Source organism: Nothobranchius furzeri, chromosome 2, assembly GCF_043380555.1.
Source record: "Nothobranchius furzeri strain GRZ-AD chromosome 2, NfurGRZ-RIMD1, whole genome shotgun sequence".
NCBI lineage: Eukaryota > Metazoa > Chordata > Actinopteri > Cyprinodontiformes > Nothobranchiidae > Nothobranchius > Nothobranchius furzeri.
In genome coordinates this window covers 95,101,793-95,127,435 of record NC_091742.1, presented here as the reverse complement: position 1 = coordinate 95,127,435, position 25,643 = coordinate 95,101,793, and the positions used below count along the sequence as shown (strand labels likewise).

General features: G+C 48.8%; 1 protein-coding gene across 1 annotated transcript; it reads left to right on the top strand.

Moving 5' to 3' along the window:
• Positions 1-286: 286 nt before the first annotated feature.
• Positions 287-25,470, top strand: lratb.1 (lecithin retinol acyltransferase b, tandem duplicate 1). The gene is made up of 20 exons (XM_054738314.2): positions 287-597; positions 3,008-3,108; positions 10,437-10,506; positions 10,580-10,710; positions 10,803-10,888; positions 11,236-11,335; positions 11,532-11,575; positions 11,647-11,724; positions 11,814-12,010; positions 13,288-13,352; positions 14,489-14,595; positions 14,670-14,772; positions 14,854-14,953; positions 15,460-15,499; positions 17,630-17,681; positions 17,755-17,872; positions 18,022-18,105; positions 18,188-18,305; positions 19,918-20,008; positions 20,693-25,470. Exons 1-20 carry the CDS (start codon positions 372-374, stop codon positions 20,765-20,767), a joined length of 1,986 nt encoding a protein of 661 aa, XP_054594289.2. The 5' UTR covers positions 287-371; the 3' UTR covers positions 20,768-25,470.
• Positions 25,471-25,643: the final 173 nt, after the last annotated feature.

Genomic DNA, 25,643 nt, shown 5'->3' with positions numbered 1-25,643 from the left:
TATGCATGTTTGGGATGTTGTGAGTCTCTGTAGGATTTCTTAATTTGTTTATTATTTTAAAAATGTCTCATTAGTTTTACAAATAGATGCCGTTCCTGTTTTTTATTAGACATTAAAAGCGTGTGTTGATATTGCTGATGATTTATTTAAATCATATCTTCGTGGTAATATCTTTATTTTTAACGCACGACTTCATCATTTTAAATCAAACCAGATTTCTAAACGGACAGTTAAAAAAAAAGCGGAACAGGTTTTGTGTGTTTCCAGTCGGACCGGATTTACCAACACACATGCGCACCTTGAACTCAACAACAAACTGAAGTGCTTCTCGTCTCTTTCCGCTGAAAACCGAATAACTCGCTTTATGAGCGATGTCCGCTTTCCCGCCGTTACTTCGGGTGTCGCGTGCAGCCTCCGGGCGGCTGTCGCGCAGAGGAAGCGCAGGAAACAGTTTGTGTTTCAGAGCCAAATGTTTACGTCTCGCTTCGAGCCAACATGAACACAGCAGCAGCAGCAGGTGCTACACGAACGCCGCCGGGACTGGGACGGTTCGGATCGGCTGTGCTTCCGGGTTCTGGGGGGACACGGCTACGTCAGGTAACAGCTGAGGTCTCAGATACGTCATTTTAGCTGGTTTTTATTATGATGATTTTTTTAATGTAATTTTTATTTTATTTTACAAACATCGTTATTATGGTACAAATACTACATTAACTAGACAAACAGGAAAAAATAAACAGACAATAAAAACACCAAATGCGAGTTACAGAGTGATATTACATGCTTTATAAATTCTCATACTTTTTATGGCTTTCTTATTGGCCGAATCTGTTGTTGTTCTTATATAAACTTTGAGATCAGCAGCGAATAATTTGTAAAAAGGTTTAGTATTTGTAACATTGGATTTATGAATGTGGAATTTTGCAACAAACAGGATCAGATTTATGAAAAACACCTGAGATGAGTCCCTCACATCAACATCTGTGATGTCAAACTAAACATTTCTAAGTACAGTGAAAAGTTCGGTTTGATTTTACACACCAGAGTTGCACTGTCCTTCCAGAAGGTCTGTGTATAAATTCATTTTCAATAAAGATGAATACACGTCTCTGGATGACATTTACAGAAAGAACAAGATCCGTCTACATCAGCTTTATATTTCTGAAGAAAGTGTTTTGTCGGGTAAAATCTGTGAATTAAAGGGGCATTATGGAAGTTTGACAGCCAAAACATGTATAGAAATAATAAATGTCTTCTTCATACATTCTCCTGCAATGCCCTGGTCCTGTAGAATGAGTCTGTAGAAGGTCTCTCTTAATCCCACCAGTCTCACTTTGTTTCGCCTGCTGTGGTTCTCGAGGGCGTGCATCCGGTTCCACATCGTCTCCATTTGTTTGTTCCCACTTTCCTTATCTTTCTGAAGCCGTTCTGACATCTCCTCCAGCTGCATAATTCACGTTTCGACCTCACCGAGCCTCTCCTGCATTGCTGTCACCGTCGTAGTTAGCTCGGCAGTAGCCTGTTTAATAGACACGATATCTGTCGCGACATTCTGGAGCATTTCACTCATTTTCTATATTTCTGCAAAAAGTCTTTCCAGGCTGACTGTCGCAGTCGTGGATGCTGGGTTTTCTCCTGTATCGCTGTTGTCTTCGTGGACCTGGCCTTTCCGGGTACACGCTCGTGACGAGCTTTTAAAATATTTCGACGACGTCGACATAGCTTTGTAGTCTTGTCAGACTAAATATCAAACGTACGCAGACTCAGTATTCCACCAGTATAGTTGCATTTTTCAGCTAAAATCCTGTTAGTAGCAGGGCTAAGGGCTATAGGAACCTTTTAAAAACAGCTGCATCATCAGCCAGTTGACTTATGGAGACAACTCGACCTGCAATACTAATTCCCTGTAACGAGCTGAATATTTAAAATCTCTGCTGCTAACAGAAAAAGATGCGGACACAGAGGGCATCCCTGTGGAACACCCCGTTGAAGAGTAAACCTAGGAGACGTACCAAAAGGCAGTTTAACAGAGCTACAGTATTCCCTCCCACATACAGCATTTGTACACTCCAAATCCAAACCTCCTAAGTGTAGTTAGCATAAAGTCATGCTCTAATGTATCATATGCTTTATAAAAATCCAGAAAGAGAATCAAACTATTGTCAGTCAGTTCTGGGGGGACACGGCCACGTCAGGTAACAGCCGAGGTCTCAGATACGTCATTTTTACCGGTTTGGACATTTAAGCGGCCGGAAACCAAAACTTTTTCTCTTGACTTCCTGCGTGGTTACCTGAGAAGGGTTTGTGTCTGAGCTCCCAGAGCCCCAAAAGGCCCATAGAGCCCAGGTGGGCCCCCCAAACCCCTTTACATCTAGTCTAGCTTACCAGACTTGTCCTCTGTTTAATTCTGTACAGAGAACTCTGTGCAGAATTAAATAGAGCCAGGCTGCTTTACATCCCTATAGCCCTCAATACCCCCCCCCCCCCACACACACACACACACGCACACACACACACACACACACAGTAACAGGACCCTAACCAGGACAGCAGCTCTTTGTTGCTATTTTTGTTTGTTTGTTTTATGTGTTACTTCCTGTTTCCATCTCTGTTGGTTTAGTGAAACTTTTTGTCTTCCCCTTGTTTTGTGAATCATGGACTTTTGCTCCTTTTAGGCTTGCCTGTGGGTGGTTTTTTTATGTATTCTGATTCCTTTTTCATTACATCAGTCATTATTTTCCCTTTTGTTGTGGTGTTGGTTTCTTTGTAGTTATGATTTCATTTCGTCTCTCTGTGGTCACAGCCAGATGTTCTGGGTCAGCTCCTGACCTGGTTATGTTTAGATTCTGCATAGTCAAAAGTAACTGTGAGATTCCTAAAACCTTTTAGTGCTTTTTCCACTCGCAGTCCATGTCTAGGTGTCTTGAGTCCACATCTAGGTGTCCTGAGTCCACATCTAGGTGACCCTCTGACTGGACCTGACTCAGTCATCCATGTCTGTGTTTAGTTCCCCAGCTGATCTACGGTGGGAATCTGGACTTCCTGGTTTTTGACTACCTCAGTGAGATCACCATGTCCCTGCTGACCGCCGCCAGGACCAAGGCCCCTGTGAGTCTCTTCTGTTTGTCCCGACCATTGAGAGACAGCAACATGTAACTGTAACCTGTAACTGCAACATGTAACAGTAACTGTAAATGTAACATAAAAGTGTAACAGTAACATGTAACATTAACATGTAACTGTAACATGTAACAGTAACTGTAACCTTAACTGTAACATGCAAGTGTAACATGGAGGTGTAAAATGTAAGTGTAACAGTAACTTGTAACATTAACATGTAACAGTAACATCTAACTGTAACATGTAATAATAACTGTAACATGTAATGCTAACAGTAGCATGTCACAGTAACATATAACCGTAACATGTAACTGTAACTCTTCCGGAACTGCCCTGCTCTGGGAGGCTGCATGTTGGAGTAGCTCTGTTGACTATATGTAAGTTTTGCTTATTTTTTGGAAAATTTTTCTTCTAGTTTCTCAAGAAAAACTGTATTTTTTGGACATTTTACTTTTCTGTTTCTGGTGCTGTGAAGCTTAGAGGATTTTTACTGCTATTTTTTCACTTGTTTCACTTTTTGAGCATTTGTTATGATGCGTAACCATGGCAACAAGCTGGCTTACAATCGGGAGCAGCTGATTAACATTGGAAAGGCTGAAAGAATACCTCAACTGAAGCCACAAATTCCAAATGAGCTAAAACGCAAGAAGCGTGGGTGCAGAGCGGGAGCAAAACTGAGACAGAGAAAGAGGAAATTCAAACCATCTCTTCCATCGATCATAATGGGCAATGTGAGATCACTGGCCAACAAGATGGATGAACTCCAAGCTTTTTCAAGGACTCAGCCAGAGTATCAGCAGTGTAGTGTTATGTGTTTCACTGAGACGTGGCTGCAGGATCATATCCCCGATTCCAGAGTCTCTCTGCCAGGATTCCTAACTGTACGAGCAAACAGAGATCTGAAGAGGAGCGGGAAAAGAAAAGGAGGTGGAGTGGCAGTGCTTGTGCTCTCTGCTACACTTCCAACATTTCAACATTTCAGCTGCTCCACCAGAGAAAACAAGACATTGGATTTGTGTTATGCAAATGTAAAGAATGCATACATGTCCAAAACAAGACCTCCTCTGGGACAATCAGATCACAGTCTTGTTTTTCTCTACTCAGAATACAAACCACTTGTTCAGAGGCAACCTGTGACAAGAACTGTGGGAAAATGGTCACAGGATGCTGAAGAAGCCCTGCAGGGTTGTTTTGAGACCACAGATTGGATGACTCTCTGCCAAGGATATGAAGAGGACATCAATGCCATGACTGGATGTGTCACTGACTATATAAACTTCTGTGTGGACAACATCATACCCACCAGAACAGTGAGATGCTTTGCTAATAACAAACCCTGGATCACCAGTGAACTGAAGAATCTGCTAAATGAGGAAAAAAAAGAGCCTTCAGAGAGGGAGACAGGGAATTATTGAGGAGTATACAGAAGCAACTTAAGATCAAGATCAGAGACAGCAAGGAGGCATACAGGAAGAAGCTGGAGAGCAAACTACAGAGGAACAATATCAGAGATGTCTGGTCAGGGATGAAGAAGATCACAGGCTTCAAGCAGAGGAAGGACTGCACAGATGGCAGCCTGGACACAGCCAATGAACTGAACAAGTTCTTCAATAGGTTCAGTTCAGGAACAAACCCAGCATCCTCTTCGCCTGTCCCCAGCCAATCAGACATCCCATCCTCCTCTGATACAACATTTTCCTGTCACACGCCAGCTCTTTTGTCCTCTAACGCAGTCATGGACTCTTCTGGTTCTATAAATCCGTCTTTAACCAAGACAGGAGATGCTGCTGCCCCATTTACCTCCCCCTCACACCTATCTGTCTTTAGAAGTCAGGTGAAGAGGCAGCTGGAGAGACTGAACAGGAACAAGGCTGCAGGACCAGATGGTGTCAGCCCCAGGGTACTGAAGGCCTGTGCAGAGCAGCTCTGTGGGATTCTGCAGCACCTCTTCAACCTCAGCCTGGCCCAGGAGAAGGTTCTAGTCCTGTGGAAGACATCCTGCCTTGTTCCAGTTCCAAAGAAAACTCGCCCATCAGTCAATGACGACTACAGACCGGTTGCCCTGACATCCCACATCATGAAGGTCCTGGAGAGACTCCTGTTGGTCCACCTGAATAAGCAAACTAGGACATATCAGGACCCGCTGCAGTTTGCTTATCGCCATGGAGTTGGAGTTGAAGATGCCATCATCCAGCTGCTTCAACCAATCCACTGTCATCTGGACAAAGCAGGCAGCACTGTGAGGGTCATGTTCTTTGATTTCTCCAGTGCATTTAACACAATCCAGCCTGATGTACTTTGCCAGAAACTCCAGAAGACACAGGTGCGGGCCTCAACTATCACCTGGATTAAAGACTACCTGACAAACAGACCACATTTTGTGAGTTTGAAGAACTGCATATCAAACCAGGCGATCAGTAACATTGGAGCACCACAGGGGACTGTACTCTCACCGTTCCTTTTCACCCTGTACACCTCAGACTTCCAGTACAAGTCAGAGACCTGTCATCTACAGAAATACTCAGATGACTCTGCAGTTGTCGGGTGTATCAGAGATGGACAGGAAGCTGAGTACAGACAGCTGGTGGAGAGCTTTGTGGCATGGTGTGGAAACAATCATCTGACCTTGAACGTGAACAAAACAAAGGAGATGATTTTAGACTTCAGAAGAAACAGGGTGGAGTCAAACACTGTTTCCATCATGGGAGAAGAAGTGGAGGTGGTTGAGGAGTACAAATACCTTGGAGTTCACCTGGACAACAGACTGGACTGGAGAAAGAACAGTGAAGCCGTTTACAAGAAGGGACACAGCAGACTGCACTTCTTGAGGACGCTTGGGTCCTTCAATGTCTGTAGCAAGATGCTGCAGATCTTCTACAAGTCTGTTGTTGAGAGTGTAATCTCTTCAGTCATCGTCTGTTGGGGTAGCAGCATCAGAAGCAGGGACCTGAAAAGGCTCAACAGCCTAATAAAAAAGGCTGGTTCTGTTCTGGGGACGACTGTGGAACCACTGGAGGAGATAATGCAAAGAAGGATTCTCCAGAGAATCAAGAACATGATGGACAACCCTGAGCATTCTCTTCACAAGACTGTCCGACAACGGAAGAGTGTCTTCAGTCAGAGGCTTCTTCAGTTTGGCTGCAACACTGACTGCTACTGGAGATCCTTCCTGCCAACAGCCATTGTAATATACAACAACTCTTTGATGACTTGATTATTATTATTCTGAGCTACTACAGCAATCAATTTCCCTCTGGGATTAATAAAGTATTTTTGAATTGAATTGAATAACATGTAACAGTAACATGTACATGTAATATGTAACAGTAACATGTCACTGTAACATGTAACTGTAACAGTAACAGGTCACAGTAACATGTAACAGTGTTTTACCTGCTTCAGTAACCTCTGACCTTTAACAGCCTGTAGGAGGTGGTGTTTTACCTGCTTCGGTAACCTCTGACCTTTAACAGCCTGTAGGAGGTGGTGTTTTACCTGCTTCGGTAACCTCTGACCTTTAACAGCCTGTAGGAGGTGGTGTTTTACCTGCTTCGGTAACCTCTGACCTTTAACAGCCTGTAGGAGGTGGTGCTTTACTTGCTTCGGTAACCTCTGACCTTTAACAGCCTGTAGGAGGTGGTGCTTTACCTGCTTCGGTAACCTCTGACCTTTAACAGCCTGTAGGAGGTGGTGCTTTACCTGCTTCGGTAACCTCTGACCTTTAACAGCCTGTAGGAGGTGGTGCTTTACCTGCTTCGGTAACCTCTGACCTTTAACAGCCTGTAGGAGGTGGTGCTTTACCTGCTTCGGTAACCTCTGACCTTTAACAGCCTGTAGGAGGTGGTGTTTTACCTGCTTCGGTAACCTCTGACCTTTAACAGCCTGTAGGAGGTGGTGTTTTACCTGCTTCGGTAACCTCTGACCTTTAACAGCCTGTAGGAGGTGGTGTTTTACCTGCTTCGGTAACCTCTGACCTTTAACAGCCTGTAGGAGGTGGTGCTTTACCTGCTTCGGTAACCTCTGACCTTTAACAGCCTGTAGGAGGTGGTGCTTTACCTGCTTCGGTAACCTCTGACCTTTAACAGCCTGTAGGAGGTGGTGCTTTACCTGCTTCGGTAACCTCTGACCTTTAACAGCCTGTAGGAGGTGGTGCTTTACCTGCTTCGGTAACCTCTGACCTTTAACAGCCTGTAGGAGGTGGTGCTTTACCTGCTTCGGTAACCTCTGACCTTTAACAGCCTGTAGGAGGTGGTGTTTTACCTGCTTCGGTAACCTCTGACCTTTAACAGCCTGTAGGAGGTGGTGCTTTACCTGCTTCGGTAACCTCTGACCTTTAACAGCCTGTAGGAGGTGGTGCTTTACCTGCTTCGGTAACCTCTGACCTTTAACAGCCTGTAGGAGGTGGTGCTTTACCTGCTTCGGTAACCTCTGACCTTTAACAGCCTGTAGGAGGTGGTGCTTTACCTGCTTCGGTAACCTCTGACCTTTAACAGCCTGTAGGAGGTGGTGTTTTACCTGCTTCGGTAACCTCTGACCTTTAACAGCCTGTAGGAGGTGGTGCTTTACCTGCTTCGGTAACCTCTGACCTTTAACAGCCTGTAGGAGGTGGTGTTTTACCTGCTTCGGTAACCTCTGACCTTTGACAGCCTGTAGGAGGTGGTGTTTTACCTGCTTCGGTAACCTCTGACCTTTGACAGCCTGTAGGTGGTGGTGTTTTACCTGCTTCGGTAACCTCTGACCTTTAACAGCCTGTAGGAGGTGGTGTTTTACCTGCTTCGGTAACCTCTGACCTTTGACAGCCTGTAGGAGGTGGTGTTTTACCTGCTTCGGTAACCTCTGACATTTGGCAGCCTGTAGGTGGTGGTGTTTTACCTGCTTCGGTAACCTCTGACCTTTAACAGCCTGTAGGAGGTGGTGCTTTACCTGCTTCGGTAACCTCTGACCTTTAACAGCCTGTAGGAGGTGGTGCTTTACCTGCTTCGGTAACCTCTGACATTTGACAGCCTGTAGGAGGTGGTGTTTTACCTGCTTCGGTAACCTCTGACCTTTAACAGCCTGTAGGTGGTGGTGCTTTACCTGCTTCGGTAACCTCTGACCTTTGACAGCCTGTAGGAGGTGGTGTTTTACCTGCTTCGGAAACCTCTGACCTTTGACAGCCTGTAGGAGGTGGTGTTTTACCTGCTTCGGTAACCTCTGACCTTTGACAGCCTGTAGGTGGTGGTGCTTTACCTGCTTCAGTAACCTCTGACCTTTAACAGCCTGTGGGAGCTATTTGCCTCCCACAGTTGAAACTTGTAATGACTTTCTTCACTTTTTTGTTGATAAGGTTACAGCTATTCGAGCTGCCATTACAAACTCACCACCTGACTCTCTACTCCCAGAGCCGCTCCAGGCTACACTGGAAACATTTGAGACTGTTACATTATCAGACTTGGAAAAACTGGTCGCTCAGCTCAAACCTTCTGGCTCTCCTTGTGATGTGCTGCCCCCTAGAATTTATAAAGAACTCTTTCCAGTGATAGGCCCTTTGCTGTTGGCAATCATAAATGGCAGTCTTACTTCTGGTATGGTTCCGTCCTCGTTTAAGAAGGCTGTTATTCATCCCATGTTAAAAAAACCGGGGCTGGATGTGACAACCTTAGCTAATTACAGGCCCATCTCAAAACTCCCTTTTCTTTCCAAACTGCTGGAGAAGGTCGTGTATTCACAATTGGTTGCCTTTTTGGACACACATGATTTATGGGAAACCTTTCAGTCAGGGTTCAGGAAAGGTCACAGCACTGAATCTGCTCTTTTAATGGTTTTTAATTACACGTTTTTAGCCTGTGACATGGACAATGATGTTGTTCTGCTATTGCTTGACTTATCTGCAGCTTTCGATACAGTCGACCACAAAGTCCTTCTGGACCGACTACAGCATTGGGTGGGGATAACTGGACAGGCCCTCCAATGGCTTCGCTCTTATCTTCAAGACAGGACATTTAGTGTTCAGATGGGTGAGGTAACGTCACCCAGCGTGAAACTTCGTTGGGGTGTGCCACAGGGCTCTGTCCTTGGTCCTCTCCTATTTGCAGTGTATTTGCTTCCTCTTGGAGTCCTCCTTCGCCAGCATAATATGAAATTTCATTTCTTTGCTGATGACTGCCAGATCTATCTCCCTCTTCAACGTGGGGAGGATAGATCTGTTTCTCCTTTACTGGATTGCTTGAAGGACATAAAATGCTGGATGGCTTCTAATTTTTTGCACCTAAATGAGAGCAAAACGGAAGTCATAATACTTAGTCCTGGCAGAAGAAATGGCTCTGGTGCTGATATTGACCTTGGCCCATTGACACCCTATGAAAAGAAAATGGTCAGTAATTTAGGGATTAAAATCGACTCAGCACTTAATCTTGACACTCAAGTAAATACAGTGGTGAGGTCCTGTTTCTTTAACTTGAAAAGACTATCCAGGATCAGGCCTCTGCTGTCCAGAGCTCATCTGGAGTCTGTGTTGCATGCCTTCGTCCTGTCCCGATTGGACTACTGCAACGCTCTGTATGCTGGTCTGGCCCAGTGCACGGTTGCACGGCTCCAGTTTGTGCAGAACTCTGTGGCTAGGTTCCTGACAGGCACTAGATGTCGAGAGCACATTACCCCAGTGCTGACTGCTCTGCACTGGCTCCCGGTAAAATATCGAGCTCTGTTTAAAATCTTAACTCTCGTTTATAAGGCCCTCCAGGGCATTGCCCCCTCGTACATTACTGCGCTTTTGAACAGGTATGCTCCATCTCGGGCTCTTCGCTCAGCCGAGCAGGAACTTCTGGTGGTCCCCCGGTCGAAATTTCGATCGAGGGGTAGTCGTGCTTTTTCTATTTTGGCTCCAACTCTGTGGAACGAATTGCCACTGAGCATTAGGCAGGCACCATCCCTTCAAGTCTTTAAGTCTCGTTTAAAGACTCATTTTTATCTGATTGCGTTTCAGCGCTAGGGTCATTTGAATTGCCCTGACATTCTGGTTTTAACTATTCTTCTTTTTAACCCAGATGCTTGATTTTATTTTGTCCGACATTTGTTTTTTTTATCGATTAGTCTTATTCCAATATCTCTTATCTGTAATGCTGTTCGCTTGCTATTTTATGATTTTATGTTTTTATCCTGCTTTTATGCCCATGTATTGGGAATGTTTTTCTTTTAATGATGTTGTTCAGCACCTTGGGCTTCGGATAATGTTGTAGAAGGTGATATACAAATAAAATTTGATTGATTGATTGATTGATTGTAGGAGGTGGTGTTTTACCTGCTTCAGTAACCTCTGACCTTGAACCCTCCTGTAGGACCTAGGTTACGCTCCAGACTTCGTCCACGTGGCGTTGGCTCCGTTCATCAATGACATCCACAGGAATGGTGAGCTCATAGTGACCCAAGGGCAAGCTTCAGTCTCCATGGAAACAGTCAGTCCCGCCTCTCTCCTCCTCAGGTATCCGAGTCGTCAGCAACGCGGGAGGGGTCAACCCGCTGGCCTGCGCTGAAGCAATACAGGAAGTGGTCAGGAAGGCTGGGCTCGACCTTAAGGTTGCCGTGGTGACCGGCGATGACCTCATGCCCCAGGTATGCCCCTTCGCTTTGCTGTGACATCATCATGACGGCATGTTTTGGATATGGAGTAATGTGAGCTGATTTCCTGCCCTCCTCTTCATCAGAGGAGCCTCCTGTCTAAAGTAAAGATGGCTGACGGCGGCAGACAGGCGCTTCCGAGAACGCTGCACAGCATGAACGCTTACCTGGGGTAGGAAGACGCAGGACGGAGTTAGAGTCGCACACATCCAGAGACTCGAGTCTGGAGCTAATATAGCACCGTCCAAATATTTTATTAAATGTTGGAAACAAACGGGGAACCGGAAGTGTTTTATAAGACCTCCCACCCAGGCTGGACTTAGCCCTGATTGGACATTGGGACTCAGATGAAAGCGCCTAATCAGAGTGTCTCCAGCTGTCCTATGAGCCAATCAGGTTCAAGCATCATTTAATCCTGTTTTAGGTCAGATTGAACCCATTAGACCTGTTCAGGTATCAGAACCGTGTGACTTGTCGTCTCGGGTCAGCGGTTCTGACTCTGCTGACCTGTCTGTTCAGGGCCGGGCCGATCCGGCGCTGCCTGGACCTGGGAGCCCACATCGTGGTGACGGGACGCTGCGTGGACAGCGCCATGGCTCTTGGACCGCTCATGCACTGGGTAGGTCTGTTCGCCCATCTCCATCAGAGATCTGGCCCAGAACTAGAATCTGCTGCTGGTTCTGGACCCACTAACAGGGTTCTGGTGAGGATCGCAACCTTTTGTTGGTTGGAAGTGGTTTTTAAATGGTGACGTGTTTACTGTGAGGTCCGGATCAGGCCTGGTTCTGGTTCTGACCTCTGTGTTTCTGCTGCAGTTTGGATGGGGCAGCACTGAGTTTGACCTGCTGGCAGCTGGAAGGTAGGAGCACCCAAACATCGTTGTTGTTTGTGACGTGTTTGTGGTTCTGACCCGATCCTGTGGCGCTGCAGCCTGGCGGGTCACCTGATCGAGTGTGGAGCTCAGAGCACCGGAGGGATTTTCACCGACTGGCACCGAGTTCCCGACTGGTGAGGAGAACCCGGGTTCGGGTTTGCTGAATGGTTCATGAGGAGGACCTGAGCAGGTGTGACGCCTCAGCTCTCTGACCCGTTGCCAGGGACAACGTGGGCTTCCCGGTGGTCCAGTGTTCTGCGGACGGTTCCTTCCTTCTCTCCAAACCTCCGAGGACCGGCGGTCTGGTGTCCTTCGGGACCGTCGCTGAGCAGCTGGTGTACGAGATCGGAGACCCGCGGAGGTACCTGCTGCCTGATGTCACCTGTGACTTCAGCCAGGTGCAGATCCAGGAAGTACCAGGTACACACACACACACACACACACACTGAGGATCTGACCGCAGTTTGAACCTCTGACTGTTTTTCTAACCCTGGACCCTCCTCTGGAGCTGCTGGCCCTCTGGCTGAACCGCTCACCCTACTCTGAACCTCCTCTGGTCCTCCTCTGAACTTCTGAACCTCCTCTGGTCCTCCTCCTAACCTCCCCCTATCAGAAGCTGCTCCCTCCTTAACCTAAACACGGCTCCGTCGGCCTCAGCTGAACCCATCCAGTGCAGCGTCTAACCTTCACACGAACTCGAGACCTCCTGCTGAACCTCTGCTCTGATTAAGGCGCCTCCTTAGCCTGCTGTGGTCATTAATCCAGGAGCGACCCACGCTCCCAGCTCTCCGGGGTAAATATGACCTCAGATCACATGGAGGTGTTTACATTTGGAGTAAATGTAGAATATTTCTCAGCAGCAGCTGAACCCATAACTCAGTCTGACCCGGTTCTGATCCCAGAGCAGCTGCTGGTGCTGGTTCCTACTCCACGTTAGCCCAGATCTGATCTGAGTCCAGATCTGAGCCTGTCATGCTGAAGCTCCTCGGAGTCTGTTACACGTGATGATGGTGATCCTCATCATCATCATCATCACCTCCTCCAGATGGGGTGAACTCACAGAGCTGAAGGGACGTGCAGCTCCTGCAGGAGAAGCAGGAGATCATGTGACTCTCAGAGGAATCTGGAGGGAGAGCGTCGGGCCCTGACAGCTGTGATCCATCTCCTGTCGGCTGGACTCGTTCCTCGAAGCACTGGTGCATTCTGGGATTGCTCTTCTCATGAAGAACGGGTCAGAATCTCCCTGAGCGCGGTTCTGACTCCTGGACGTGAACTTTTAGCTCCGCCAGCTTGTAAACATGTGGGTGTGATGGAGGAGGGCTGAACTCCAGAAGCCGCTCTGTCTCCACGGCGACCCGTCTCTGGGATCAGCTGTCATCTGTCAACAGCAGCGAGACGGGAACGCTGACCGCAGACGGGTCCAGTTCACGCGGGGGCGAGGGGGTGAAGACAGGACCAGGGGGAGCCATTAATGGTGTGTGTGTGTGTGTGTGTGTGTGTGTGCGTGTGTGTGTGTGTGCGTGCTGGTGTGTGTGTGTGTGTGTGCGTGCTGGTGTGTGTGTGTGTGTGTGTGTGTGTGTGTGTGCGTGCTGGTGTGTGTGTGTGTGTGTGTGTGTGTGTGTGTGTGTGTGCGTGCTGGTGTGTGTGTGTGTGTGTGTGTGTGTGTGTGTGTGTGTGTGTGTGTGTGCGTGTTTCAGGTGTAGAAGGTGGAGCAGTCAGAGTCACAGGAGCTAAAGGTTTCCCTCCATCTCACGATTACAAGGTGACTCGTCTTCTGTGTTTAACCTGTCCCTAACCCGTCTCTGTCGTGTCTCACCTGTCCCTAACCCGTCTCTGTCGTGTCTCACCTGTCCCTAACCCGTCTCTGTCGTGTCTCACCTGTCCCTAACCCGCCTCTGTCGTGTCTCACCTGTCCCTAACCCGCCTCTGTCGTGTCTCACCTGTCCCCAACACGTCTCTGTCGTGTCTCACCTGTCCCTAACCCGCCTCTGTCGTGTCTCACCTGTCCCTAACCCGCCTCTGTCGTGTCTCACCTGTCCCTAACCCGTCTCTGTCGTGTCTCACCTGTCCCTAACCCGTCTCTGTCGTGTCTCACCTGTCCCTAACATGTCTCTGTCGTGTCTCACCTGTCCCTAACCCGCCTCTGTCGTGTCTCACCTGTCCCTAACCCGTCTCTGTCGTGTCTCACCTGTCCCTAACCCGTCTCTGTCGTGTCTCACCTGTCCCTAACCCGTCTCTGTCGTGTCTCACCTGTCCCTAACATGTCTCTGTCGTGTCTCACCTGTCCCTAACACGTCTCTGTCGTGTCTCACCTGTCCCTAACCCGTCTCTGTCGTGTCTCACCTGTCCCTAACACGTCTCTGTCGTGTCTCACCTGTCCCTAACATGTCTCTGTCGTGTCTCACCTGTCCCTAACCCGCCTCTGTCGTGTCTCACCTGTCCCTAACCCGTCTCTGTCGTGTCTCACCTGTCCCTAACACGTCTCTGTTGTGTCTCACCTGTCCCTAACACGTCTCTGTCGTGTCTCAGCTGTCCCTAACACGTCTCTGTTGTGTCTCAGCTGTCCCTAACCCGTCTCTGTCGTGTCTCACCTGTCCCTAACACGTCTCTGTCGTGTCTCACCTGTCCCTAACCCGCCTCTGTCGTGTCTCACCTGTCCCTAACACGTCTCTATCGTGTCTCAGCTGTCCCTAACACGTCTCTGTTGTGTCTCAGCTGTCCCTAACACGTCTCTGTTGTGTCTCAGCTGTCCCTAACCCGTCTATGTCGTGTCTCACCTGTCCCTAACACGTCTCTGTCGTGTCTCAGCTGTCCCTAACACGTCTCTGTCGTGTTTCAGCTGTCCCTAACACGTCTCTGTTGTGTCTCAGCTGTCCCTAACCTGTTCCTGTCCACCAGGTGTGCTCCACCTACATGGACGGTTTCAGAGCAACGGCGGTCTGTCCTGTCGGAGGACCGCGAGCTGCAGAGAAGGGCCGGCGGACGGCGGACAGCATCATCAGACGGTTTGTTGGACCCAGTCAGAATCAGACCGGTTCTGAAGTTGTTGTCCACCAGTAGAGACGCTCTGTTTTTGTAGGACCAGACGGATGTTCAACCAGCTGAGACTTGAAGACTTCTCCTCCGTCCACATCCAGGTCCTAGGAGCAGAGGACACCTACGGTCCACACGCCCGCTGTAAGGTACAGAAGGACACTGTGATGCAGCCGGAACAGAACCGGGTCGGTTCTGGAGCCTCCCTGACTCGGGTCTGTGTGTTTCAGGACTCCCGGGAGGCGGTTGTCTGGATGGCCGTCCACCACAGACAGAAGAAAGCTCTGGAGGTCTTCTCCAGGGAGGTGGCTCCGGCCGGAACCGGGATGGGTAAACGTCTTTGGGTTAAACCTCGATAGCCCATAAAAGCTCCTGCAGATGGACCAGAACCAGCAGCAGAACCACAGATTAGAGCTGAGTCTTAAGTGTGATGGTAGGACACGTCCAGCTGATCCGAGACAAGCCAGCATTTGTTTCCTGCTAATGAGGCGTCCAGAATCTGGATCACATGTCCCTCAGACAGGTCCTGGCTCTGAGACGGGCCTTTGTGAGGTTCTGAGGAGGGTCTTCACCCTGAGGGTTCTGCTAAATACCAGCTCCAGCTACGCTTCGTCAGGGACCAGAATGTCCCCCAGATCCTGGATGGGTTGTCCCCCAGTGATCTGTCCTCTGTGGTGGATTAGAGACGTCCATGCTGCTGATAAGGAGGGGTGGTGACCTCCTGAACCCGGGTTGGGTTTGGTTCTGGTTCAGCTCGGGTGTCTCCTGCTCTCTGTCCTGTTTCATCCATACAGTACAGGAAGACGTCTTTTCTCACTTTGTCTCCACATTTTCAGCTCCTGGACTCACCGGCATAGTGGGCGGGCGACCCAAAGTGTGAGTAGCTATCATCAGAACCGCCTCTGGGTTAAACCGGGCCTCGGTACCGCCGTCTGCAGCAGGAGAAATGCTGCTAGTATCCTCAGAGGGTTTTATTTAGGAGGGTTTATCTGCTCCGGGCTCTTATTGTGAAGGATTTCAGTGGTAACTGGATAATAAAGATGGCCGACTGACTCATCTGATGATTCTGTTAAGCCCCATTCCCATCTGTACCGGGTCGGCCCGGGCCGGGTAGCGTAGGTTGTTTACATATCTGGGTGGCCTGGAATTTTCCCGGGCCAACCAAGGCTCATTCTCGGCCCTCTTCCCGAGGGGTACTGCTTCAGGCCGACCAGGGCCAATACGCCCACTGCTGACAGCAAATTCACACCTTCCATTAGAGCAAGCCTCTGATTGGTGGGTAGAATCAGCCCACATGGGCTTAAGACAAGGATGTGTGGAATCAACCGGGCCAGGCTGGGGCCGACTGGGGCTTCCCGGCCCGGGCCGACCCGGTACAGATGGGAATGGCCCATTAGGTAAAGGTGTGTTCTGAACCTGCAGGTACTAAAGAACTTAAGAATGGGTCCTTCTGGCCTAATCTAGCTATAGCTGGTTTAGCATTAGCTGTCCTAGCGTTAGCTGTTTTAGTGTTAGCTGCTTTAGCTATAGCTGGTTTAGCATTAGCTGTCCTAGCGTTAGCTGTTTTAGTGTTAGCTGCTTTAGCTGTAGCTGGTTTAGCATTAGCTGTTTTAGCTATAGCTGGTTTAGCATTAGCTGTCCTAGCGTTAGCTGTTTTAGTGTTGGCTGCTTTAGCTATAGCTGGTTTTGCATTAGCTGTTTTAGCTATAGCTGTTTAAGCAGTAGCTGCTTTAGCGTTTGCTGTTTTAGCATTAGCTGTTTTAGCTATAGCTGGTTTTGCATTAGCTGTTTTAGCTATAGCTGTTTAAGCAGTAGCTGCTTTAGCAATAGCTGTTTTAGCTATAGCTGGTTTTGCATTAGCTGTCCTAGCATTAGCTGTTTTAGTGTTAGCTGCTTTAGCTATAGCTGGTTTTGCATTAGCTGTTTTAGCATTAGCTGTTTTAGCTATAGCTGTTTTAGCATTAGCTGTTTTAGTTATAGCTGTTTAAGCATTAGCTGTTTTAGCATTAGCTATTTTAGCATTAGCTGTTTTAGCGTTAGCTGTTTTAGCGTTAGCTGTTTAAGCATTAGCTGCTTTAGCGTTAGCTGTTTTAGCATTAGCTGTTTTAGCATTAGCTATTTTAGCATTAGCTGTTTTAGCTACAGCTGTTTTAGCTACAGCTGTTTAAGCATTAGCTGCTTTAGCGTTAGGTGTTTAAGCATTAGTTGCTTTAGCGTTAGCTGTTTTAGCATTAGCTGGAACACAGAAGGTCCATCAGAACCGTGCTGGACGTCCTCGTGTGGACGTCCTGTCCTCTGTTCTGAAGATGGACAGACCATAAACACATTCTCTAGTTCTTTCTCACCACACCTGTTGGACGATCAAGTGTCCACCATAACATTTAAGGAGCTGAAGTGTTTAACGGTAAACTCCTTACTAGTGGCCCCAGATGTTACCATGGTTACAGTGTTGACCATGTTTAGGCCACACCCACTTTTACTCCATCATAACATCACGGAGTAGCTGGTTTGGTGTTTTATTACTTTGCTGGGACAGCAGTAGCTCAGGAGGTAGAGCGGGTTGTCCAGTAATTAGAAGGTTGCAGGTTCAATCCCGGCTCCCACCGGAGAATACTGCTGTTGTGTCCTTGGGCAAGACACTTAACCTGCGTCGCCTGCAGGCGGTGGTCGGAGGGACTGGTGGCACCTGTGTAAGGCAGGCCTCGCCTCTGTCAGTGCGCCGCATGGCAGCTGTGGCTACATTGTAGCTCATCATCACCAGCGTGTGAATGGATGAATGAGTGTTGTGAAGCACCTTGGGGGGTCGTTGAACCCTAGGGAGGCTACACAAATACAGGCTGTTTGTTACCGTAACGTTGTGTTGGTGTGAGTCTTCAGGTTTTAAACGATAACAGAGAAGCGTGTTGTGATTGGTCGGTGACCTTCTCACCCCCAGAGTTTACCCATTTTCAAATGACCAGGTCAGACCTGGTCTTACTGACCCGTTCTGGCGTCTCTGACTTCCAGATCTCCGGTCCTGAAGCCGTTCTTCTTCTTCTACCCTAAATCCCAGATTAAGGTTTGTGGGGAGAAAACGGGGATTAGAATCCAGAATCTTTCCCGTAAACGTGCTTTAACGGGCCTGTGGACAGGTGGACATCCATGTTGGCGGACATCTGGTGGAGTCTCTGACAGAGGTGGAACCAGACTCACCTGGACAGGGACAGGAAGGAGTCCCGCCCACATCAGACCAGGACACACCTGATACAGGTGAGTGGAACGTGGTAATGATCCTCGCCTGCTGTCCTCCATTGGGTTAAAACCCACATGACCTCAGAGACGTCACATGACCTCAGAGACGTCACATGACCTCAGAGACGTCCCCCCCCAACCACCCCCGTTTGTGTGTGTGTGACCAGACCTGCCCAGTGGCCCTCACACCTACAGGCTGGAGGACCTGGCCTACACCAGGAGCGGGGACAAAGGAGACTCCGCTAACATCGGTGAGAATCGGGACACCTCTGCTGGTCGGGTCCAAACAGGTCCAGATGGGACCTACTCAGACCGGTTCCTGTCTCTTTGCAGGAGTCATCGCTCGCCATCCGCTTTACTTCCCCTACCTGAGTAAACACCTGACTTCTTCTGTGGTGGAGGAATACTTCTCCCACCTGCTGGAGCCAGGGGCGAGCCACGCCGTCACACGGTGAGTAGACAGGAAGTGATGTCATAGGAACCACCTGGACTTCAAGACCCAGATCTGTAGAGGGTCATGGTCTACATCAGGGATCCTCAATCATAATGGTCCGAGGGCCACACACAGAAAAGACCCAGAAGCAAGAGGGCCGTGGTGGTGGTGGTGGTGGTGGGGGGGGGCGCGCGGGGTTTGGGGGCCACAAAGAGAGGGCTCGCAGGCCGGACGTGGCCCGCTGGCCCCCATTTGCGGACCACTGGTCTACATTTAGTCAGTAACAGCCTGAACTTAAAGGAGCAATATGTCAGGATTCCACAGTGAAATAACAGAAACCAGTCCAAGTCACGTCAGAAGGAAGGTTAAACTCCGCCGGCTAGGGGTTGTCGGTTCTTCTCCTTTAGAAAAACGTAGAGAGACGTAGTTACTGGTTACGCTGTGTGAGGTTGCTGAGATGGCGCCGAGCTAACGCTGCATGTGTAATTTGATAGCAGCAGGCGAAAAGCTCCAGAGTTGTTTAAAGAACCAAAGCCAGTAAACAGGAGCGACCTAGAAGTCATTTCCCGTACCCCTAAGAAGCCATGGCATCTTTTTGTTTTACTCTAATATCGGGTGTAGCAGGCTACAGGCTAACGTTGAGCTAACAATGCTAACGGTGAATTAGAAGCAGACCGTCAGCTCTAAAAATATCTCAAGCTACTTTTCAGTTACCCACAACTCAGTAGTGCAGTGAAATGCAAGTGAAGTGAATAACGAGCCAATCGTTTAATTTTACTCGTTCACAACCAGAACGGCAAACAACACTTCCTCTACTGCTGGAGACACACTACCGTAATAAGTGTAGTAAGTGCTCACTACCACGTAAGGAGTTCTAGCACCAGCTGTGACGATGGCTTCATCAAATTACTGAGTATGACTCATCATTGCTTGTCATCTAGAATCTTCTGGTGCTGATCCATGCCTGGCAACAATCACATGAGTGTTAGTGAGAGGGATTTATTAGCTCTATGATTGACTGTAGTAACCGCATATGACCACAGGATGTCAGTTTACATATTGTACCTTTAAGGACTCAAAACAAACAAAACCACAGAAGAAGAAACCCAGCTGCAGGAACAGGTCCAGTTGTACCTGGTTCTGAGGTCTGATGAGGACCAGATGGTGTGTGTGTGTGTGTGTGTGTGTGTGTGTGTGTGTGTGTGTGTGTGTGTGTGTGTGTGTGTGTGTGTGTGTGTGTGTGTGTGTGTGTGTGTGTGTGTGTGTGTGTGTGTGTGTGAACAGCAGGCTGTAAATCTGACCAACCAGTCACGTTTCTCACCTCCCCAGATTTTCATTAGTCCACGTCTGCTGCTCATTAACAGCACACACACACACACACACACACACACACACACACACACACACACACAAACATGGTGATTAAGCTGTTTTCACTCTTCTTGTAAATTCCACTGAAACATCTAATGACTGTAAAACACACACACACACACACACACAGGATTGCGTTGGCAGGCCTCTGCTGGTGTCGAACACATTTTCTCAAGTTTTTGCGGTTTTGGGAGTGTGTGTGATGTGGGGGGGGGGTTGTGTTGCCGTGGTAACGGTGTGGGCTCTTGTGGTTTTGCAGATACACTCTACCAGGGATCCATGGCCTCAACTTTGTCCTGCAGAACTCTCTGGGAGGGGGAGGGGTGGCCTCGCTACGCAGTGACCCCCAGGTAACACACACACACACACAGTTCTCCTCCTGACCTCTGTGTTCCTCCTGTCTCCTCGTCTTCCCGTCATAAGACGTTCAGACGTTCACCTGACCGATGAACGGCCTCCCAGCCCAGATCTGCAGCAGGGCAGATGGAGTCGAGGCCACTTTTCTAAACATGGGTCCAGTGAGACGGAGAACTCCAGCCCTCTTCCTTGTGGAGCTGACGCATCAACTGGGCTTCAAACAGGACAGGACAGGCGGACAGGAAGTCCAACTGGTCCCAGAGCAGCGTTAAAGCTCTAATAAAGCACCCTAATGAGCCTCTACAGCTGTAGCTGACTCTCAGGGACGTTCTCTGCTGTTGGCTCGCTTTGCTGACGAACAGACGGCACCAGTGAGAGTCTCTGCTGGGTCAGAAACGGGCCGGTTCCTCAGAAATGCTGCTGCAGATCTGGAGACCTTCTTATCTAGCCCCAACCACGCTCAGACCCGCTGTGAGTCAGACAGTTTCAGGTTTCAGACCAAGTCCCTGCCCCCCACCGCCACCACCCTCGGTGACTAGGCCCGGCGCTCCAGCGGAACCCACACACATCAAAGGGACGTCATCAGAGACGTGTGGATGGACACACGTCTCGCACAGGAAGCAGCAGCACTCGTCTGGCCTCCTGCAGGTGCTGATGGTTCTGATTCTGTGTTTCAGGGTAAAGCCTACGGGCAGATGCTGCTGGACCTGGAGCTGACGGGACTGCCGGACCTCAAGTCCCTGGTGGACTGAGACAGACACAAGACCCAGAAAAGGAGACGTGAGACGTCCGCAGGAAGACTGTTGATCGGTTCTGACCTTAAAACAAAATATGAAATATAACCATAACGTGTTTGTGTAGAGGATCACAGTGTAGGGAGACAGTTCTGGTGGCGTAGAGGATCACAGTGTAGGGAGACAGTTCTGGTGGCGTAGAGGATCACAGTGTAGGGAGACGGTTCTGATGGCGTAGAGGATCACAGTGTAGGGAGACGGTTCTGATGGCGTAGAGGATCACAGTGTAGGGAGACGGTTCTGATGGCGTAGAGGATCACAGTGTAGGGAGACAGTTCTGGTGGCGTAGAGGATCACAGTGTAGGGAGACGGTTCTGATGGCGTAGAGGATCACAGTGTAGGGAGACGGTTCTGATGGCGTAGAGGATCACAGTGTAGGGAGACGGTTCTGATGGCGTAGAGGATCACAGTGTAGGGAGACAGTTCTGATGGCGTAGAGGATCACAGTGTAGGGAGACGGTTCTGATGGCGTAGAGGATCACAGTGTAGGGAGACGGTTCTGATGGCGTAGAGGATCACCATGTAGGGAGACAGTACTGGTGGCGTAGAGGATCACAGTGTAGGGAGACGGTTCTGATGGTGTAGAGGATCACAGTGTAGGGAGACGGTTCTGATGCCGTAGAGGATCACAGTGTAGGGAGACGGTTCTGATGGTGTAGAGGATCACAGTGTAGGGAGACAGTTCTGATGGCGTAGAGGATCACAGTGTAGGGAGACGGTTCTGATGGCGTAGAGGATCACAGTGTAGGGAGACGGTTCTGATGGCGTAGAGGATCACAGTGTAGGGAGACGGTTCTGATGGTGTAGAGGATCACAGTGTAGGGAGACGGTTCTGATGGCGTAGAGGATCACAGTGTAGGGAGACGGTTCTGATGGCGTAGAGGATCACAGTGTAGGGAGACGGTTCTGATGGTGTAGAGGATCACAGTGTAGGGAGACAGTTCTGATGGCGTAGAGGATCACAGTGTAGGGAGACGGTTCTGATGGCGTAGAGGATCACAGTGTAGGGAGACGGTTCTGATGGCGTAGAGGATCACAGTGTAGGGAGACGGTTCTGATGGTGTAGAGGATCACAGTGTAGGGAGACGGTTCTGATGGCGTAGAGGATCACAGTGTAGGGAGACGGTTCTGATGGTGTAGAGGATCACAGTGTAGGGAGACAGTTCTGATGGTGTAGAGGATCACAGTGTAGGGAGACGGTTCTGATGGCGTAGAGGATCACAGTGTAGGGAGACGGTTCTGATGGCGTAGAGGATCACAGTGTAGGGAGACGGTTCTGATGGCGTAGAGGATCACAGTGTAGGGAGACGGTTCTGATGGCGTAGAGGATCACAGTGTAGGGAGACAGTTCTGATGACGTGATGTTCCGGCAGACAGATTAACACCTCCTTAAATAACAGTTGGTTCCTGTCTTAAATTCATTCATTCATGTCGGTGGAAGAGAAACTAGTTCAGAGATTTCAAACGTGGCGCTCATATTTCTCCTGGTCTCCTTGACCCCGCCTCCTGATGACTAGGGTTCTCTAGGGAGTCTAAGTCTCCTCCCCTCCCGGTCGGCTCATGGGTCCCTGAACGGAGCGATAAAAGCTATTTTCTGATCCGCTTTGCCTTCGGCCCTGAGTCACACGTGTTGTGCTTGGATTTAGATGAAAAGTAGTGATGTGAGTTTCCACTGTGTGCCACGTACTTTGAGATTTGTTTGCTAGTAAAAATTTGTAACTAAAATGACTACAAATCAGACTTTGCGTGTATGACGTCACCTCAGAAGCCCACTTACCACATGGCCAGATAGTTTGTTTGGTTTTCCCCACGTCTAATGCTCCTTCTGGAAGAAGCTCGCCAGGCTCACGGCCGTTTTCTTCTCTGTGTCTGGTTCGATGATGTCATTATGATGAAACGCCTTTGTAGTCTGCTACGTCTGTTCACACTAAACCTAAAACTACTTTTGCCGCCGTTTGAAAAGAAGCTCTTCCTTGACATCAGAAAGAGTCGTTAAAATTCACGGACATCATACGTGAAATCCGTGGCACGCGGGAGTAGGAAATGGCGTTTTTAGCCCCAGTGACTCACGTTCATGTTTTCTTATTTCCGGGGACCCGCGGCTGGAGGTAGATGGGCGTGACTTAGGCTCCCTATTCTCCGGCCGCGAGCAGAGGCGGCGTGGCGTTACGGTCCCTGAGAGGGTCCCTGCACCAGCGGAGTACTCCATGATACGGACCCTGATCAGATCCTTGAGATCGCTTCATGGTGTCGGCCATCTTTAGCCGTGTTTGTGTAACGTCAGAACGGCCCGTGTAACCCACGGACCTCGTCAGCTTAGCATTTGCAATTCCACCCTTTCAAAATAAGAGTTTGTTAGAGCTGAGTCAAACTGTTGTAAACACCTGAAGCTGTTTGAGTTACCTCGGAGTCCGTCATCACAGCAGACAGGTCAAAGGTCAGAATCTCCTGAACTTCCTGATGACATCACTTCCTGATCCAAACAGAACAAACCATCCAGATATGTTCGGTTGGAACCAGAGGCTTTCACTCTGAAAGGGTTGGTTCGGAGCACTCCCCCCTCAGGGGAGCTGCCCTGACCTTTGACCCCAGGACTGGAGAGTTTCACGTTAGCACTCCCTGAGGTGCTCCGCTCAGATATGAGAGGAGACTTTCTGATTGGCTTCTCGTCCGGCGGGCACGCCGCCGCCGCCGCCTCGTTAACTCCGACCCGGCTCCGACACCCCCACCCCCCTCAGGAATGCTGTCTCCCTCCACCTAACCGACTCGTGCTTCCAGCCTGGTTGCTCATAATTACAAACAGACGGAAGCTGGAGTCAGAATCACTCAGCAGCTTCCCTTCATCCCCGTCCGACCCGACCCGGAGTCTTCCTCTGGCCCCGCCCCGCCCTCCTCCTGCAGCCACCGGTGCTGCTCCACGTCCAGGACAAAACAGAACTCCCAGCCGGAGAGAATGTGGATTTTGTGGTGACGGAGACGGACAGAACCGCATTCGACCGCTTCCCAGGAACAGTAAATACACGTTTGGGATAAACAGCCGATCAAAGGGAGCCGGCTCAGACGGCAGAGCTGAAAGCAGGTCTTCTCTGGGAGGAGGAGACGTCACAATAAAGCTTTCAGTCCTGCTTCCCACTAAACACAATAAACATTTCACTCTGAGCGTCACCGAGTCCCCGGCTGTCCTACGGGTCCTCCATGAGGAGTAGGACAACATCCAAACGCTTTCTGGCATCTTTGAGTCATTCGGAGCCTGCTGTAGACATTCCCACAGTCGGAATCTGGGTCACAACTTTCAGGAATTGTTTTGGAGCTTTGATATTCCAGACATCCAGTCCGTTTAACGAGGACCGGATTAGTGATGAGAAGTCAGCAATGAGAACCAGACGTGTCTAATTTGAATGATTCTGTCTCTGGAGGCTGAAACGCATCAACGTTTGATCTGAGCTGTGACTTTCAAACCCTTTCCGTTCTGGTTCTTCTGTTATTTAAACATGTCTGCACCAAACCGTGAACGTGATGGTGGATTCTGCCTTTTCTCCTCCAGTGTGGGTTCTGCAGGATGAATCCTGAAACCATTTTATAACTCGGAGCGTTATCCTCTCTGAGCGACGTGTCTGCTGACTTCGTGAATCCTGGATTTGTTGTGAGTGAGTTGAGAGACCTGCACGTGTCCAAGGACGCCTCCCTGTGGGACGCCACATTCATTTCTGCTGCTGCCGGTGATCATAAAGCTGAGTTTGACCAGTTAATAAAGAAATTATTCGGTATTTTCAGATTTCTAAAACAAATCAAGATGATTCATTTTAATTTTCTGGTCTTTTAGCCGTTTTGTGCCTAAAAAACAGAAACGACAAGCTTTTAGTGTGAAATCATAGGGAAGAGTTCAAATTAGACACAGAATTTAGTCTGTGAATATTAGTTTTTTTATACAGTTAGACTAATTAAATCAGGAAAAGATCTATTTGGATTACATCTGAGGTGTCTGCAAGTGTTTTTGTGTCCAAGCCTAAGTTCCTGCTGCCTTGACACTCGTGGCCTTTTGCAGACTCGTTATGGTTTTTAAATGGTAACTATGTTTAGTTCTTGAGCTTTGTCGTGTGATTGTTCTAACAGAACATATCTTCATATGGACTACATGTGTTGAATGATCCACCTGCAGCTGGGCTCTTGTAGCTGCTGAAATGGATCATTTTATAGCAAAAGGTCAGAAGGCCGAGGGCTCTTCCCTGTGGAACACCAGAGGTGATTGTGTCTGTTTTACAGCCTGGAGCATGAACTCCTGCTGTGGTTGAGGTCATGGTAGACTAGATGTGGGCTCATATTGTAAACATTACCCTGTAATCTGTTTATATTTTAGATTTTTACATTTTAGACTGATATGACTGCTCGGATTACCTCTAATCCGAGTCCCGGTGGTTTCAGATTAATCCGGAGGCCTTGAGGTGAAACTGCTGCTTCCTGTTTCCACTGATGGATTTTAATCAATCACTTTGTAGTTCTAATCATCTTAATAATGAGTTCTGGGTTTTACCGACTAAAGGGGATGTAAAGGCTGTTTTATTGCTGAACCACAGGTGGATTGTTTCCACCTGAGGTCAAAGCTTCTCTGCAAAAAGCTGATTCTGCAGATTCTGGAACATTAAAGACGTTTTATTACTAAACCGCCTGTTTGTGTTGGAGGTTCTAGATTCATGTAGAGAACAGCTACAGCACGATGGGGCTCATGACCAGACACTAAACTTCTACTGACGGTTGGGTCTGGCCGGTTCCCCCATGTTCTCCAGATGTTGCTCCTCACAGATGTGCATGTGTAGCTGCTTCTCAGCTTAACAGG